An 18,098-nucleotide genomic window follows, 5' to 3' on the forward strand; every position below is an offset into this window, starting at 1 on the left:
CAATAATTTATCATATGTGACGTTACAAAACAGATCATTTGAAATCATATTAATCACATAATCACTAATAATGTGCAGAAATACGTTTAGTGCATTACAGTTGTCCACTGACAAGTCTTCAAGTTTTCACACTGGGACAACAAACCGCTACTGTACACAGCCAAGCCACGAAAACATTCATGCCTTTGCATAACAGGTGATGTCCTTGCCAATTCATAAAATTAAGGCTCTTCGATTCTCCATACTTTTCGAATAGACAATATGAGGATCAGACAGTTCCTCATCCTAAGTAGAAATATTCTTATGATTCTCATGTTTGAATTAAATGGAAATAGGCCTACAATATAATAGGCAAGAATCAGAATGCATGACATTTCACGTAAAGTTAGGAATTTCAATTTTACGCAGCCGAAAGAATTACATTATTAACACAATATTCACACGGATAAAGATCAAACGAACCAATAACAATCTGTTCATAAATTCGTATACATAATTCGTTTACATTCAACTTGAAACTTTATACATGAGTGTTTCACATTGCATTTTTCTGCATTTTTTCTTTCTTGTTATTACACTTTAACATCTTTACAAACTTTGCTGCCAACTTCCTTTTTTTTACCTGCATGGGTCAACGTATGGCACGGATAAAACCAATATAACATTTATTCGGGAAAGGTCATCTTGTCCTGCAATGTTTGTCAGCTTACCATAATAATGTAATGATGTCACTACTTGACCTGCGCAACGAATTAAGAAGGCTAATATGTCAAGGAATGAGAGATTGCATTTTGCTGAGTTGCATAGCTCAATTTAACGTTATTGCTAAGAAGTCAATGTCTTCACTGCAATCAAAATGGTTACAAATAAATAAGAACTTCCCTGATGAGTTGTGTAGCCTTTAGTTGAAATAGTTACAAAGTAACGTGTTCATTTTGACACTCCCATTTAAATTCAATTGTTTAGGCTAACTGATAGGCCAATGATTAAAACAGACTAAAGATAACAAATAAAAAATAAACATACGTGTAAAAAACAGTGTACAGTATCGAGGTCAATAAAGAAAACAAAGAACGTACAGATCAGTAAGGTTGGGTACAACAAATTAATTGTAAAAAAATGTCTGAAGCGTACATAACGGACATAAGGGTTCTCCTTGAATCTGTTGTGGGGAGCGAATTCGTTAGGCCCGCTTCAGAGGGGAATTGCATCCTTTATGTCCCACTAATTGTGGTAAGACCCGTTCATTTCACCCTGTGTTTGGTAGGGTTGGCTGCGTAGATGCAAGTCATATGGGAAACGACCCTCCGGGGACACTCTGTACATGGGATTCTGCCCGAGGGACCCCCGCCCAGGCACCGCGCAGTACCGCATGCCGTAGTGGTTGTTCTTCCCATACTCTGTGGTGTCGTCGTGCTTGAGGGAAAATATCCCGTTGAAGTTCATAGGAGGACTTAACTGACCATCGAAGTGTGGACTCCCACTCTCGGGGGACGCATTTTCGTAATAGGGCTCGTAAGCACCACCGTAGTTGTAGTGTCGAAAGGGCTTGGAGCTGTCCAGTGTGCTGCTGCTGTGGCCGGCAGGTGTGTTTACATCAGAGCTCGGGTACGGGTATATGGTATCGTAAGACGGCCTAGCAGAAAACATGACATCGCCATTGGGATCTGTGAGGAAATTTCTGGCGTTCAGTTGCAAACAGCCAGCCACCAAGTTAGTGGTCGGTTGCGATAATCCTTTGCACAAGGTTTGCACAAAGGCGAGCAGATCCGGTTTTTTTCCTGCGCTCAGAGTCTCTGATAAGGCCCAGATGTAATTCTTTGCCAGTCGAAGTGTTTCTATTTTGGACAATTTTTGAGTTTTAGAGTAACATGGCACGACCTTGCGTAAGCTCTCCAGTGCGTCATTGAGCCCGTGCATTCGGCTGCGCTCCCGCGCATTAGCTTCCTGGCGTCTAACTTTGACCCTTTCATTCCTCACTTTGGTTTTCTTTTTACGCGGCCCTCTCTTTTTTGGGAGGTCGTTTTCATTCTGGTCGTCCTCTCTATCTTCTTCCTCCCTATCTGAAATATCCTCGTCCTCGTCTCTAGTTTCCGAATTGGACATTTCATCAAAGTGTTGTCGAGTCGGCTCCCGGTCGAGGTTCACAGGTAAGCTTTCGCGAGGATAATTTGCACCGAACCTGGGCTCACACATCATATCTTGTTCTTCGAACGGTAAAGTCAACATCCTGGAAAACAACACGAAGCGGAACAAAATTGTGACATGTGTGGTTACCCTAAATGTTGTTAGTCAATTGACCTGTGACAGACGCCCCCTTCAAGTAGAGGAACATTTTACCCCATGCTATGAAATTATTTGGCTCAAGAAATGCCAAAAGGCTTATAATAAACATAGACAAATGTTCTTCAATCAAAATTCATAGTATAGGTAAAAACATGCATTTGAGATCATGATAAGCTACACTAACAAAGCTCAAACCACAATAAAGGTAGCTCACCTGAAATCTGTTAGCGTGCAGCATGCATGTTCCAAAATATCCTTTCAGTATTTGCGCCACAAACTCTTTTTCTCCCAGTCAACGAAATAAATGAAATATACCTTTAAGTAGCTTTTCTCTTTATTCCCCCTCTTTCTCTTTTCGTGCTCCTCTCCCACTCTCTCTCTCTCTTTGAGAAATGACACTCATGCCAACTGCCAGAGCGGGTACCCATGCCATCTGCCGCTGACGTCTTGTGGCAGCGCTGGTCACGTGGTTGCTGTCCCCCGAGACCTCCATTCCTCACTGATCATCTGGCATCTCCTGTAATGGGCACCAGGAGCCCCACGTTTACCGTCAAAAACACAGACCAAGGATGGATAACAGCTAATATCAGCCTTGTCAGACAATTGGACAGTCTATTTCAGTCAAGGAGTTTCTCCGTTAAATTGAAAATATTGACTTGCACCGTGTTTGTAACATGCAATACATTCAGGAAAAGTAAGCATTTCTATAATTTAAACATAAGTTTATAATATGTGCGTGCTTCTGTATGTGTGAGTATTTGTGCGTGTGTGTGTGTGTGTCTGAACTGTGTGTAATAAAGAGACATGGCATTTAGAACAATGTATCTGATGTACTGTTCTCAAGTCTGCAATATATTTCCTGTATTTCTTATTATTGTCAAATTAAAGAATAAATGGCAGCAACCGGGGAGCATTCTGGGGGCGTTGAGTTGCAGAACCTCCTATAGTGTTGGTTAGCTCCAGTACCTCTGCAGACATTAAATACACCCCATGGAGAGGGCCCAATGGCACATGGCCAAATCTACACAGGGGCACAGCTGGTTGTGGATATGGGTATATGCACTCTTCAGTCAGCCTGTTCAAGCACGCACACACACACACAAATATGTATGTGAATGACCTTGTCCCAAAGAATGTGATAAGAATGTATAATCAATTTCCAAATCCTGGGCACTACTGTACGACTCTGATCAAATACAAATGCTTGACTCTTACTTATTATTTAGTGCTGTAATTACAGTGCCCATTTTTTGCCCCTGCCTCAGTTTGAAGAAGAGTCTACTGCTTTAAACAATGACAGAATGCATAATGTGAAATCACCTTCATTTAATACTTGTGTGTGACAGCCTGAGCTGAGGAGAGTACATTCTGTCACACGCAGAGACACACACAGACACACACACACACGCATAAAGGCCTTCTCCTTCATCACTGCCTGCCCCCCAAAATGCCTCAGCTGGCGTTCTGAGCATTCTGAGCGTTCTGGTCCAGCACACACGCGCGCATCTGATGAGTCAAACTCCCAATCTCAGACTAATCAGTTGACTGCACTAATTGCAAATGCAAATATGCAAATTTATATTAATTAATTACTGCACTAATTAGTTCTCTTGTCTTTTCAGGTAATAAATCATGGTGTGGTTGAGAAAGAAAGAGAGAGAGAGATGTTATATATTTTACAGCTAGAATTTGTCTATAAATCCTCTGATTTAATCCATACTGAACTTTGTGTAAAGGTGTATGAATCTTGATAACCGTGAAAGCAGCGCCTTCAACAATATTTTTGGGGCTTTGATGCACTTCACCGTGTCATTCAGGAAACACTGAATGCTTTCTCAAAGCTTTATATATATATATATAGGCCTACATGATTAGGCTACTTCTTCGAGGTAAATGGATTCCTAATTCATCAGAAATGTTCAATTGCTCTTTAATTGGCTGTGGCACTGCTGCACTTTTGAGTAACGGGTCACACCGGTAACACATGGTCCCATTTTAAACTGAACCTCGCTGACACTTCTTACCAGTCTGTTGTTTTAATCATCACATTACCAGCTTTTAAGAAGGTGTGTGGAGGAGAAGTGCAAATGAAGTTGTTAAGGTTCTCACACGCTGGGACAGCCAGTGCTGTCGATGCAGGAAGTTCTAGAGAGATATAGCCGATTAAGTGTTATACAGCGGACTGAACCGCTGAGCAAAGGTATGGTAGCCTTTTATATTTTAGGTATATTTTGTGGATTGCAGGCTTACGTACGTAGCAACGTAAAAAGTTTATATCAAGCATGGAACTAAAGGTAATCTATGAAGGCGTTCTAAAATATTTCCAGTGAAAATTGTTTTTAGATCGAAAATGACTTTTGTTATGTTTTATTGAGACTTCAGCTTCATTTGAAATACTTTGCATTCCAATCAGAATCAAAAGCCGAGACAAATCTCCAAGAGACCAATCCGTCAGCGCTCTGTCCTCCTAAAAAATCCTCTGCATACGCGCATGCACGCCAGCAGTAACTACAGCAGCGCCTCCTGATGGCTAGGCAGCATTCAGGCTCGAGGCTGGGCTGAGGAGGCCGGCAGGTTTGAGGATAAGAGGCTATGTCTTGGAGTGGTGTCCTCCTCCAGCTGTGCTGTTCTAGCCAATTAGAATCTCCATATGCTGCCTTGGCCTCTCAGCTGCACAATGCCCCATCTCCTACCACACAGGTGGGCCTGGCAACGGTGGGAAAGGTAGGTAAACGTCTGTGTGTACGTGTTTGTGTGTAGGATAGTTGGTATCAACATCCCTTTTCAAAGTCCTCACTGAGTAGCCATAACCAATAGCTCTCCAGTTAAAGTGGCTGGCAGTGCGGGATGATAGCCTTGATAGGTGGCAACACTTGAAATTAAAATAGGCTTTTTTTTCCAAGCCAACATTCAAAATTCAAATGTACACATTTCTTGAGAAATTATTGTTGATCAGACTTCGCTACATTGTCATGTTTCGCACGATAAGAAATAAGCAGGTAGGCCTACATGCAGGTGGGTGCCAGAGATGTGTTAATTGTATTAAATTATGTATATATGAATAATGGATATGTTTTCGAAAATGTAAAATATGTTTAAAGTTTATTTTTCACAGAGAGAAGCCGAGAGATGGGAGATCTCTGTTGCTTGCTTGAGGCATCCGTTTCAAAAGCCGATCTGTTCTCCAACACCTAAAAGGCTGTGGCAATCTGTTACGGTATATAAACGAAAATACCACACTACAAAACTCGAGCGATTACAAAAGTATCAGATATCATCATTCCACTGTAAATATCACAGCTTTTAATTTAATATAATATTGTGGCGCTGATAGCCTGCATGTGAACATGTACATGTTAATTGTGTTCATGCTATTATTGTAACACACGTGAAAAAATCATATGAGGCGAGGATGTAGGAAGTTATTTAAGTGACAAGGCTCAAGCCTAATGTTCAGAAAATAAATGGAAACTTTGAATCAATCAAATGATGGCATCTTCTTTCATTGGTTTAGGCTACTTTATATTTATCGATAATAATACATTACAAAGAAAATATAGGCTTCATAGGCCTACACAAACTTCTCCCGTTTCTGTTCGAATTTAGCTCAGCATTTTTTTCATATCTTCAACATGTATAAAAACATGAATATATAATTATGCTGTAGGCTATGTTCGCATTTGAACAAATTGGGTTCCAAGTTCTATGACCAATTCAAAATCTAACGATAGCCTAGGGCTATAAACTCCACATCATTTTATTGTAAATTGTAAGATCAGGCCTCCTCGTGTCCAACAACAGACAGCAGGCGGAACGTTAAGCTACACATCAAATCCGGGTGGCATTGTGAGAAAGAGCTGCACAATGAAATGAAGGTGGAGTGAAGAGGACTTCTTACCATGTTTTTATACAGTTTATCTCTCTCCTTGAATCTCTCTCCTGTTCTCTTTCTTCTCTGTGTCTCTTGCTGGTCAGGAAGCTCCTCTCTGTTTCCCAGTCTTGCGTGCAGCGCCATGCTTGATGTGAAGGGCAAAAGTGACTCACCTCCACCTGCTGTGCATCCAGGGTCTCCAAACAAGCAGGTGCCAAAAAGTCACAGTTGCTTCAAACAGCTGAGGAGGAGGATGGGAAGGCTCATGTCATCAATTGACTGGTCTTACTAATCTTTGGCCATGGAAATACATTACATTATATTTCCATGACAAAGGATCATTCACGCTGGATTTTGTATGTTGTGTACAGATAGTGTGTGTTGTTTCTGCTCTCTAACATGGTTCTGTTCTATGTCTTTAGAGATGTGTGCAGAGACATGGAAGTGGAGAACTGTGGTGACTATGGGCCTACTTGTTAAAGACAAATCTTTAAACAATCATACAGGGTGTGTCTATTTTCACGGACCATACAGCAGCCAAGCTAAAAAGCATCACAAACCTATTAAAAACAAAGAGTAACCCAGCCATAAAGTGTCACAAAAATGACAATAGTGCCACAGCGTCACGGCAGAATATCAGTACAGCTTGTCACCAGAAGGCCGTAGGTGACAAGATCACAGTCTAATGTCGTCCTATGTGCCCCGACCTTGTCCGTCTGCTCCTTGCCATTCTGCTGGCGCTCTGATAGAGGTCTGCCCTCCCCCCCTCCACAGAGGAGCTTACATTTGGCAGGCGACCCTCCTCCTCTGACAGAGCTCCATGATGCAGGGAGCAGCTCAGCCAAAAGAAAATATCTCATCCCATTTGAGGTTTGGTCACCAGTCAAGACTGGGGAATCAGGGAATCTGGGCTCTTTATAATTTGGGCAGTTTCCCAGGTCTGCTGAGAGAGTACCACCGCCATCCAATTCAGGGTCTTGTGATCATTTACAGGCCCTTAAGGGATGTAAAGGTTTAATTGCTATTAGAAACTTGCCTAATACTGTATGTATGTGTGTATGTATGTACAGGGCTGTGCAAAAGTCTTAGGCATAAACAAAACCATTTATAAAATTAAGCAAAAAATAATTTTCTGAAATAATGAAATAAAAACACTAATCAAAGCCTTTCTCGACATTGCACTATTATTCTGCTACACAAATATAGATGACTAAAACTAAATATTTATGACAATATTCATGTAATAAATCCTGGGTGCCCAAGACGTACATACATTTGTGGAGCAGAATGAAAGTGTAATGTTGAAAAAAGCTTTGATTTGTGCTTTTGTATGTATGCATATAGGCATGTATGTCTGTGATACTGATGGTGAGTCTCAAAGTATGATGTGTATAGAAGTACAGTATGTGTCCACAAGTGCAAAAAGAATTTAAAACTGAACTGGAAAATAACACAGGAAAACATCCCCTTTCTCTCTATGAAGTAAAAAACAAAAAGTAAAAGTGACTAGACACACAAGGGGGCCTAAACCACTTGTTTAATCTCACAAGTATTTAAATAGTTTGGTGAGAATTACCCCAGCACTCACCAACAGGTGCAGCCATTTTCTTTTTGATAGAGCAAAGTAAACTGATTAAGGGGCCCAGAGCAGAGTAACAGGCAGTTCCACACAGTGGCCCTGTAATTGAATTATGTGGAAGTGCACTCAGGGAGACAGGTAATGAAGGGACAGGTCAGGGGGACAGTCCCACACGTTCATCTGAGCTCTGAGCTCTGGAGCTCTGGAGCTCTGCCCAAGACCATAACCAGATATGAGTAGGTCTTTCTCACCAACACACACACACACGCGCACGCATGCACACACACACACGCATGCACACACACACACACGCATGCACACACACACACACGCGCACACACACGAGCACACACACATATCTGCAGATTTCGGCATATTATTCACCTGAAGAAGTACAGGTAGAAGGAACCACCTCAGGAGACGAGGATGTCAGTTAAAACAACATCATCCCGCAAACATACTGTACCAGGAAGTCAAGCATGAAGTCAATGAGTTCTATATATCCATCCTTACTCTTCTTAATAAATTAGATCATTTAAGATAATCGGCAATTCTCACAAGACTACATGAAGAACCTAATAGTTCACAGGCGTGCAATGTTTCAGTGAAAAATTAAAGGGTAAAAAGTGCTTCTGAGTGCTCTTTGTAACATTTAGATGCATGCAGCCCTCAGGCTGGCTATGGATGCTTTATTGAGGGGGGTTTAATAGGATATTTCTGCTAAAGGAGAAACTATGGGCTATGGGCACATAGGAACAGCTGTCGTGTAATTGAATTAACGTTCGCCTTCTGCCTAGACTGGCGTTGTGTTGGGAATGGATCGACAACCTCTACTAATTCCATCAAATCTGCTTATGAATATGCATGTTTCGCATAAACAGGTTTAGCGTGTCCAGTATATGGGGATGTGCCTACATGAAGAGCTATATGAGGGATGGTGTGCAGTAAAACATTGCTTACATTTGAAGTATACGTGTTTGCACGTCTGTGTGTGTGTGTGCTGGTGTGTGTGTGTGTCTAAAGTCTGTAATTGAAGAAGTCTTTATAGATGAAGGAAATATCATAAATTACAGTGACACCTAGTGGTGAACTTTATAGAACCCTTTCCTATATCGAGTACCAGTAAAAAAAAAAAAAATTCCGGTTAACCGGTTTCTTTAAGTCCAAAATAAAGTTTATATTCACCAAAACGTCCTGGGTAATTTTAACTGATGCACAGTATTTATTTCTAATCTGGTTTAATCATATTCTTCATATATTCTCTGAGTGTATTCTCACATTTTAAGAACGTTGATCTATGTCTACATCCACATATCATCAGCGGTATACTTTCCTTGTGTTTCTTAAATGAAGACAGACACACGTGATCTGAGCCCTTTGACTTCAGGTTTATTGATACGGCTGTGCAGTCACATAGCATGGTGTCACACAAGGCCGCTCGGCCGGCATGGAAAAGAACACACACACACTCTCTCTTTCTTTCTCTCGCTCACACACACACACACTCTCTCTTTATTTCTCTCGCTCACACACACACACACTCTCTCTTTCTTTCTCTCGCTCACACACACACACACACACTCTCTCTCTTTCTTTCTCTCGCTCACACACACACACACACACTCTCTCTTTTTTTCTCTCGCTCACACACACACACACACTCTCTCTTTCTTTCTTTCGCTCACACACACACACAATCTCTCTCTTTATCTCTCTCTCAGACACACAAGCACACACACTTTCTCTCTCTCTCTCTCTCTCTCTCTCTCTCTCTCTCTCTCTCTTCTCTCTCTCTCTCTCTCTCTCTCTCTCTCTCTCTCTCTCTCTCTCTCTCTCTCTCACACACACACACACACACTCTTTCTCTCTTCCTCACAAATACGCAAGCACACACATTCTATGTCTCTTTGTCTCTCTCTCTCTCTCTCTCTCTCACACACTAAAGGAAGTCACAGTGAGGAGATCAGAAATGCACGTAAGTATTTGTCTGTGGTTTTACACTTTCCTACCCTTGGTTACTAAAACAGTAAGATATCGGCCATATAGAGTTGATATAACTACTGTAAATGAAGAAACAAAGATTTTACAAGCAACGATGGACTGTCTCAGTAATAATAACTTTTACAAATGTCTGTACAAGTCAGTCATAAATACAATTAGGATTACATTGAGCAGAGAGGCCACCTTAAAAATGTGTTTCCTCCATGTTTGGACTTTTACAACATAACCTGCATCCCCCAAGAGCAAATATATTGACTACCTTGGTCCCTTGCACAGTGCATGTTACTTTGCTTTAACTGATAACTGTTTTATGACATCTTCAGGAGTTTTATGTTTTTTTGGGGTGCTCCATACATACAGAAAAAAGTATAGATTAAAATAAACTTTTTCCTTCAATATGTCATCAGCCAATTTCAAGCCTTCGTGAAATAATTAGGTTACTACATACGTACTTGTATAAAACATTTAGCAATAATGTTTTCTAGTTTTGCACACAGGGACACTTCAATGGAAGCGTGATGATTAGAACACGTGCAGTCTGAACATGTCATATACAATCATACAAGTAATAGGATCAAACTACAGATGGGGAAGAACAAAATCAGAAGGCATTTTAAACAGAAAACTTAAATGATAAATACGGGGGATATGTGAGTTGTAATCACACTTACTGAGCCAACTATGTACAAAGCAAACTATAGTTTCAGTTGATAAAAAATTGGTGATCATGTGTTTACTTTAGCGACAGAAGCTTTGGAAATGGATGGAAGAAGTTTTTAGAGTAGATATGTGTATGTATTTTCCTTCTCTAGTTCTGCAAGGATAGTGTGTGTATACAGTTAGATGTCATTTCTACCTATTCCAAGAGACAAGATGTATGATTAGTACTATGTTACATTATAGGCACACATTTAATCATTTGGTTTGACTACAGACATCCAGTCTTAAATAGATGCTACAGCATATTGATGCGTGACACAATAATATTATGTCCCATTCATGCTATCAATATCCTGTTCATATCCAAATTAATTTTGTGTTCCTTAATCATTGTACAATTGAGATTGTTTCCTTACCGTCCCAATGTAATACTACATACCTCCAGTACCCCAGTTCTTGCTTATTACGAGTAAAAAGTGACAGACGTTTCTGATTCAGTCTACACCAAAGAAAATGTCAAATAATAAAGAAGCACATCAATAAAGACATAACAATCATATTTGCAATTCCTTCCTTCCACATAGACAGTAAAAGCTAAAACAGCATTGCAGAGGTTTGTTTTATATCTTACATATGCACATATATCCCATGTCATTTATATGTAATATTTGTATCGTCTATACACAGAGTATATGTGTCTTATTGTTTTCAGAATCTGGCAAACATAAACCAGAAAGCTGTTACTGTTTGACTTGGCTGCACATTCATCACAAAAGCATGATGAATTAATCATCTAGCTGTACAATAAAGCACATTCAAAACGACACGTATCGAGTTATTACCAAAAAGAAAAAAGGAAAAGCAATTCTAGCTTCAGAGAAAGCTAGTCCACTCATTGTAGACTCAATGAAGGACTCTGCACTCTCTACAGCCTCGATACACTACACACCCAGAAGGCAGTGCAAAGAATAGTGCAAAAGGAACGATTGACAGAGACTGAACAGCTACGGAATCCTCTGAGGGACATACAGTGAGAGGGAAATCAAACACAACCAAAGCATTTCTCCTTTCTAACATTGCATAAAAAGTACTTTACATAAAGTATAAGATAAAAAATTGAAAAACTGAGAATACACATTTAAGTGTGTGATATGTTGAAAAGAAAATGTGTAATTACATTTTTTAATATATATATATATATATATATATATATATATATATATATAGAGAGATATAGAAATGAGGTGCAAAAACAGAACATGCAGTTATTGGTGTGGCTGGATTGTGGACTAAGGAAATCTCTGGCTTCAGAAAAACATACACAAAAAAAAACACTGATACGAAAACATTATTTGAAGTGAAATAGTGAATTCTGACAGGATCCTAATGTGCCTTAACGATTGCAAGCAGCCAGCAGTAACTTAATGAGGCAGAGACGGCTGCTATGTTTGGTGTCTTGTGGAGCAGGGAACAGACATGAGAGGTCTGGAGCCACACCAGGGGAGAAGAGAGGAGGAGAGGAAGGAGAAAAGCGTCTGGAAATGAGCTGGAGCTGGGACTCACCATCAGGCTCAACATCACAATCATCATCATCCTCATCATTATCACCACCATAGTCCTGATTGAGAAAGCTTCTGTCATCTTTTTATTCATGTCACCCGACAGATAAGGATGAGAGGGGGGGGTTGTCCAAGCAGAACTCATTACGACTCCCAGAAAAAGAAAAAAAAAGGTTTTAGGAAAAGTGATGAGAGGTGCAGGTCTTGTCATTGTCCTCTAGAGGGCAGTAAACACTCATAAATGGTTCTTTCTACAGGAGTCTTCCCAGGGAGAGGAGTGGGATGCAGGTTGACAGCAAACCGCCGGGCTGCAACGGTCTCAGCGGCCATTAGTCCATCGCTACCTCTGTGAAGAGAAACAATCCAGGGAATATTTCGTATCACGTTTATCACCTCAAAATGGCCGACAAACTGTAGCGCTGCGGTCGCTTACCAACAGCTGCTTTATTCTGACTCTGCTCACAGTCTGGAAACTCTCCGCCCTCAGACAGGTCTCCTAGACATTCAGACACGACAACTCGTTTTGTTATTAGTCATCTCAATGGCTAAAACCAGTATAGTTCACAGCAAAATAAAAGTTCTCTGTACTGATTACTACGTAACGTGACATCCCATTCTGTATTTGTTACTAGGTAACAGGACGTACCGTTCTGTAGTGTTTGCTGATTGTCAGAGGAGCACCCAGGCTGTGGTCTGTCCCCTGCCTCCTCCCCACCCACCAGCTCCTCCTCTGCCTCGGGGCCTTCCCCCTCCTCGGGGCCCTTGGAGGCTGACTCTGTTGTCTCTGGTACTTTTTGGCCCTCCCGAGGCTCCATAGCCTCCTCCTGAAGGGCCTTCTCAACGGCCTCTCTTTTGGCCCTCTCCTCAGCCTCTGGACAGTTGGAATACACACAATGCGGGTTGGGTGTCTGCATTGCGTGTGTGAAGGGATGTCTTTAAGATACTTAGTTTTGACTTCAACAGAGCAGTCCCAAAACATTTACATTTAGCAGAAACTCTTATCCAGAGCGACTTACAGTAAGTACAGGGACATTCCCCCGAGGAAATTAGGGTGAAGTGCCTTGCCTAAGGACACGTCATTTTTTGCATGGCCGGGAATCTAACCGGCAACCTTCTGATTAATAGCCCGATTCTCTAACCGCTAAGTCATCGGACTTCCCTGGGAAGAGGTTTACCTTTCGCAGCCTGGGTCTTCCAGCGCTCCCGGTTCTGGTACACCTCCTCATTCCACAGGGCCTTGAAGTTCTTCAGGTCCACAGTCAGCAGGGAACAGTGACCCAGAGAGCTCCCATCAGAACCCGTGCTCTTTACACTGCCCTGCTTAGCATCCTCTGAACTAATGCTGTTCAAACTACAGACAAAAAGGGAGAGGGAGGGAGAGAAAGAGAGAGACAAAGAGACAAGTGGAGAGAAAGAGAGAGACAAAGAGACAAGTGGAGAGAAAGAGAGAGACAAAGAGACAAGTGGAGAGAAAGAGAGAGAAAATAAATAAAGACAAGAAGAGAAAACCCCAAGGTGATTGAGTGCAATAAATGGATTCTCCCTTCATATTCCGACAACACATTCCGACAATATATCCAGACAGGTGCGTATGTATAGAGGGAAAAGTGAGTAATGGAGAGAGAGGGAGTATGTGTATGTGAGAGAAAGAGAGAGAGAGAGAGAGAGAGAGAGAGAGAGAGAGAGATAGAGAGAGAGAGAGAGAGAGAGAGAGTGAAAGAGAGAGAGAGAGAGAGAGAAAGAGAGACAGAGTGAGAGAGAACACCATTCAGATTTCCAGTTGGTTAACTCTAGACTGAAGCCTTGCTGAGTGATGGTAATGGCCCCTGTCAGAAATATAGAGTTTATATTGATGCGCAGGTGCAAACACCCACGACACTATCCAGAGACTCAGTCTCTCCTCACACATACAGAGACCAGTTAGGAAACACACGGTAAAAATATACTAAGTGACTGAAAGTTTAGGTCAAAAGTGCTTCAATGGATTAAAAGTCTAGTTTTGGATACGCAAGGACAATCGCATGTCAAAGGAGGCTCTGTGAGAAATGTATGAAGGGCTTGTTATTGTTGTTGTCAGTGAGTTTGTCTTGCGTGCCACCCAACTGCTGGGCCCTAGTTAAGAGTGGTGACAGTGAGACATCACAGCGAATTAGTGTCTCTAAAGACCTCCATGTCAGGGCACACGGCTGGGTCCTGACACAGGCTTCATCTCTGGCTGTTCCTTTAGAACGCTGGCACAGAGTTTAGAATGCCGTCTACCGTGTGACTGACAAAGTGTCACCTGATTTACTCCTAATAAAAGCGGTGTTAGGAATGAACGTTTTCACACATTGTTGAACAGGAAGTGGTACAGGAAGTGGTACAGGAAGTGGCTGACCTGGAGCGTCTGAAGCCACTGAGGCCCGAGTGAGAGGCGTCATCGATGAGGGGAGTGACGATGCATTCTGTCATGTCCGTCAGAACTGTGAAGGTGGGCACCACGATGAAATCAATAAACCCTGGGGACAGAGAGCAGTACAGAAGTACAGAAGGGGTGTGAGTGGATGTGTGTCTTCCTGTGTGTGTGTGTTTGTGTGTGTGTGTGCATACACGTGCCTCTGTGTGTGTTTATATGTGAGTGTACTGTAAATGTGCGTTTTTGTGTGTGTGTAAGTGACTGAGTCTATAAGTGTATGTGTGTGTGTTTATGAGTGTGTATGTGTGTGTGTGTGAGTGACTGAGTGTATAAGTGTGTGTGTGTGTGTGTGTGTGTGTGCGTCTCACCAATCTGGGACTGTGCCACCATGGTTGACTTGCGGTCACACAGCGGGGAGAATGGCAGGCCTAGCTCCGCCTCCTTGTCTCCCTGGAGACAGTCAAATCAGGCAAGCAACAACATTAGCAGCCTCACTCATGTGTTCTATCTATAAAACACAAAGCTGTGTTAGTGTAGACACAGACACACACACCACACACACACACACACCACAGAAAAAAACAACAAAAGCTCCACTACAGACATCTAGTCAGCCCATGTGACAGTCATGCGTGATGCAATCTGTGGCTTTTTTCCTTTCAGCCGATTCTCCAGTCAGACCACAGCCTTCTATTTCCTCATGTCTCCCAGTGGGGGGCCTCTGCAGCCCCCACACATAATCAACAGATGCAACCAGAGCTCCTCCCAGGAGCACTTTTATGTCACAAATGTGTTTCATTTTCTCCAGGCTGATTTGCTACAAACAAATGAGAAAGGGAGAGAAGCCAGGCAGTAAGCTATGTTCTCGACAGTAGCTTTTTGTTATTGGCTATTCATTTGCCAAGGCATTTCTGCAAACACGTTGTGAGGATGATGCTAATGTGAGCCACAAGGCAAGTGATTAATATTCAGTGCTCGCAAAGCTATGACACTTTAATGGCTGTTGTCGTTCTGCAGACGCAAACAGATGTTTTATGGCGCACAAGAACGTTTTAGGGTTGATTTTAGTTCCCTTTCTGCAAAAATAAGCAAACCGAAGGACGCGAGAGAGCACGGTGCCCACTTAATGACCACACTGCAGCAGTTAAAAGCTGCAGTGTTCGTAGGATTGGACACATAAGAAAACAAATGTTAGATAAAAACACAAGGCAATTAAATAACCAGGTGATAGACTCCAGCACCTCTCTCTCTCTCTCTCTCTCTCTCTCTCTCTCTCTCTCTCTCTCTCTCTCTCTCTCTCTCTCTCTCTCTCTCTCTCTCTCTCGGTCATTCACTCACCACTCTCCCTTCTCATTCCTTCATCTCTCTCCCCTTTCCCTCTCTCTCCTTCTCTCTTCCACACCAATTAAAGTAGTTGTGGGGCCATGTTGGTGTTCCCCGCCCCCCAGGGGGAGCTCCCAGAGTCAGACAGACTCCCACCTGTCTGAAGAACTCCTCCAGCAGGGAGGTTGTCCAGCGGTGGTGCAGGTCCCAGTTCTTCGCCGGGTGGCTGATGTCTGCAGTGTGGAGGAGGAGGGACAGGGCTTTGGGCTTGTCAACCCTGGACGCACAGAGAAACACACAGAGATATATAGAAAACACACGGAGAAACACATTACAGTAACACACAAAGAGAGAAAGAGAAACACATAAACACAGAGTAAAAAAAAAAGAAAGAGAGAGAGAGAGAGAAAAACGCACAAACACACAGAGAAACACATCAGTTCAGGCAGTGCCCCCCCCCCCCCTCCCTCACCACCACCATCCCGTCAGCATTTGCTACAGTACAACACCGATTGGTTCGAGCAGACTTAAAGCTTGCCGGGAGCAGAGTGACTTTCCCACTTGAGTAGATTGTGTGTTACACATTTATGCTGACTGTGCAAGATTTTCTTTTTATCAGTGCTCGTGTGTGTGTGTGTGTGTGCGCGCGCGCGGGTTCTCATCCCTTTTACACACAGGCATGTGCATGGGCGCATACACAAACAGCTCCCCTCTATTCCTGCTGTCATTGCAGCACCTTGCCCAGGGCTGATGCTGAGGTTGGCAGGATGCCAGACTCTGTCTGTGGCACATTCAGAGAAATATGGAGAAAAACACTCCTGAACCCGGGCGACCGTGAGCGATCTAAGATCAATCCAGCTAGCTTGACCGTCCTGCAATATAACATCCTGACAGATTCAGTGTGGTACGAGAAACCCTGCCCCTATTGTCCCAGAGAAGTGGCGCCTGCAAGGAGAATACGTTGTATGAGACTCTTCTGCCTTGCCTTGCTCCGGTTATCACGGCAGACATGTTCGCTCTCACAATTCATTGCTCCTCAGTCGTTTGATGGTTTGATTGATGGCTCCATCCCCACGGTTAGAGGATCCGGTACATTCCGACAGCGACTCTACTCGTCTGAAGCAGGAGGAATTACTGATACCTCATGGGGTGGGGGTGAGTCACCCGGCAAGGTTCTTGTACCTTGTGGCTATGGAAAGCCACGGTTGACAAGAGCGGTTTGCGGTAGCGGTCGGGGTAGGGGGGCGAAGGGGGAGGGAGGTGGAGGAGAGAGACTCCAGGAAGTTCCTCTGACTCACCCCTCGGGTTGTTGGAGGAAGTTCTTCATGGCCTTCACCTGCTGGAAGTGACAGGACATGTCTGTGGCCAGCACCATCTCCACCACCAGGGCCCGCAGCTCTCTGCAGGGAGGGAGGGAGAGATGCGGAGAGGGAGGGGGGTGGAGAGGAAAAGAGATGAGTGCTAGGCTGTAGGGTGTGGTTTCCAACCACCACGGCCCTGGCTTCACATCCCAAATCCATGCAATATTTACCACCTCCGCCTCTCCCCCTCACCTCCAGTCATCCTTGGACAAGTTATACAGGATGTTCATTTCATCGTCGTCCTGTAGGAGGCGATAGGCAGCGCTCACATGGTGGCTCTCCAGGACCGAGCGGTCGTTGTACAGGATGGCTGTGTCTGACCTGAATGAGGAGAAATGTGTCCAAAGGTGAAACGTTTCATTTCCTGTACTCCTTCCCTTTCATGCCATTTAATCTCTTCTACCACCTTTGTTCTTCCTGTGTTCCCTACAATTTTCTAGTCGTTGTTGTTCCAGCGTGACTCCTCTGGTCTGGGGCTATGGAGTCATTGAGTTTGATGTACTGTGCTATTGGTTTAGCCTCTGTGTTTAGGCTGCAGGATTCCCTGATGCGAAAGTAAAGGCGACTGTGCTTAAATGAACACATTGATTGGTGACTCAACGGTTGGTGAGGTTGGTGTTTCATCGCCCAGTACCCAGTACCTTGTCTGAATGTGGAAGTTGTTGGTGGTTCCAGTGTGTTCGTAGTCGTGGACTGCAGCTGCGAAGATCATGGCGAAGATCTCCAGTTCAGTCAACCAATGCTGAGGAGAGGAGTGGAGAGGAGATGAGAGGAGGAAAGGAGAGAGGGGATGAGAGGAGATGAGAGGAGATGAGAGGAGATGAGAGGAGGAGTGGAGAGGAGATGAGGAGAGGAGACAAGAGGAGGAGTGGAGAGGAGATGATGAGATGAGAGGAGGAGTGGAGAGGAGATGAGAGGAGGAGTGGAGAGGAGATGAGGAGAGGAGATGAGAGGAGGAGTGGAAAGGAGATGAGGAGAGGAGATGAGAGGAGGAGTGGAGAGGACAGAAGTGAAGGAGGGAAGTGAAGCAGAGAGAGAGCAGGTGAAGGGAAGGGAAGAGAGA

General features: G+C 43.3%; 2 protein-coding genes and 1 long non-coding RNA gene across 3 annotated transcripts in view; all 3 read right to left on the reverse strand.

Annotated features, from left to right (window-relative positions):
- Nucleotides 1-2,672, reverse strand: LOC134036320 (neurogenic differentiation factor 6-B-like). The gene is made up of 2 exons (XM_062481213.1): nucleotides 2,501-2,672; nucleotides 1-2,230 (listed from the first exon to the last, which is right to left on the reverse strand). Exon 2 carries the CDS (start codon nucleotides 2,227-2,229, stop codon nucleotides 1,225-1,227), a length of 1,005 nt encoding a protein of 334 aa, XP_062337197.1. The 5' UTR covers nucleotide 2,230; nucleotides 2,501-2,672; the 3' UTR covers nucleotides 1-1,224.
- Nucleotides 2,673-9,103: 6,431 nt separating this feature from the next.
- On the reverse strand, nucleotides 9,104-11,602 carry LOC134036060 (uncharacterized). Its single transcript, XR_009932382.1, has 2 exons — nucleotides 9,583-11,602; nucleotides 9,104-9,521 (listed from the first exon to the last, which is right to left on the reverse strand). It is a non-coding gene; the product is annotated as an uncharacterized LOC134036060 (long non-coding RNA).
- Nucleotides 11,603-11,745: 143 nt separating this feature from the next.
- Nucleotides 11,746-18,098, reverse strand: part of LOC134036058 (dual specificity calcium/calmodulin-dependent 3',5'-cyclic nucleotide phosphodiesterase 1A-like) — a 45,163-nt gene continuing 38,810 nt past the window's right edge. Inside the window, exons 10-19 of the mRNA XM_062480789.1 lie at nucleotides 17,677-17,777; nucleotides 17,228-17,356; nucleotides 16,973-17,074; nucleotides 15,831-15,951; nucleotides 14,720-14,801; nucleotides 14,334-14,454; nucleotides 13,132-13,307; nucleotides 12,603-12,827; nucleotides 12,390-12,452; nucleotides 11,746-12,302 (exon numbers count right to left, since the gene is read on the reverse strand). Of these exons, the coding sequence (XP_062336773.1) occupies nucleotides 12,286-12,302; nucleotides 12,390-12,452; nucleotides 12,603-12,827; nucleotides 13,132-13,307; nucleotides 14,334-14,454; nucleotides 14,720-14,801; nucleotides 15,831-15,951; nucleotides 16,973-17,074; nucleotides 17,228-17,356; nucleotides 17,677-17,777 (1,137 nt within the window). The 3' untranslated portion in view covers nucleotides 11,746-12,285. The remainder of the gene's footprint in view (nucleotides 12,303-12,389; nucleotides 12,453-12,602; nucleotides 12,828-13,131; nucleotides 13,308-14,333; nucleotides 14,455-14,719; nucleotides 14,802-15,830; nucleotides 15,952-16,972; nucleotides 17,075-17,227; nucleotides 17,357-17,676; nucleotides 17,778-18,098) is intronic.

Source organism: Osmerus eperlanus, chromosome 16 (assembly GCF_963692335.1).
Source record: "Osmerus eperlanus chromosome 16, fOsmEpe2.1, whole genome shotgun sequence".
NCBI lineage: Eukaryota > Metazoa > Chordata > Actinopteri > Osmeriformes > Osmeridae > Osmerus > Osmerus eperlanus.

What these genes read in the sequence shown, in the direction of transcription:
- LOC134036320 (XM_062481213.1), bottom strand. Translation starts at nt 2,229, where the DNA reads ATGTTGACTTTACCGTTCGAAGAACAAGATATGATGTGTGAGCCCAGG.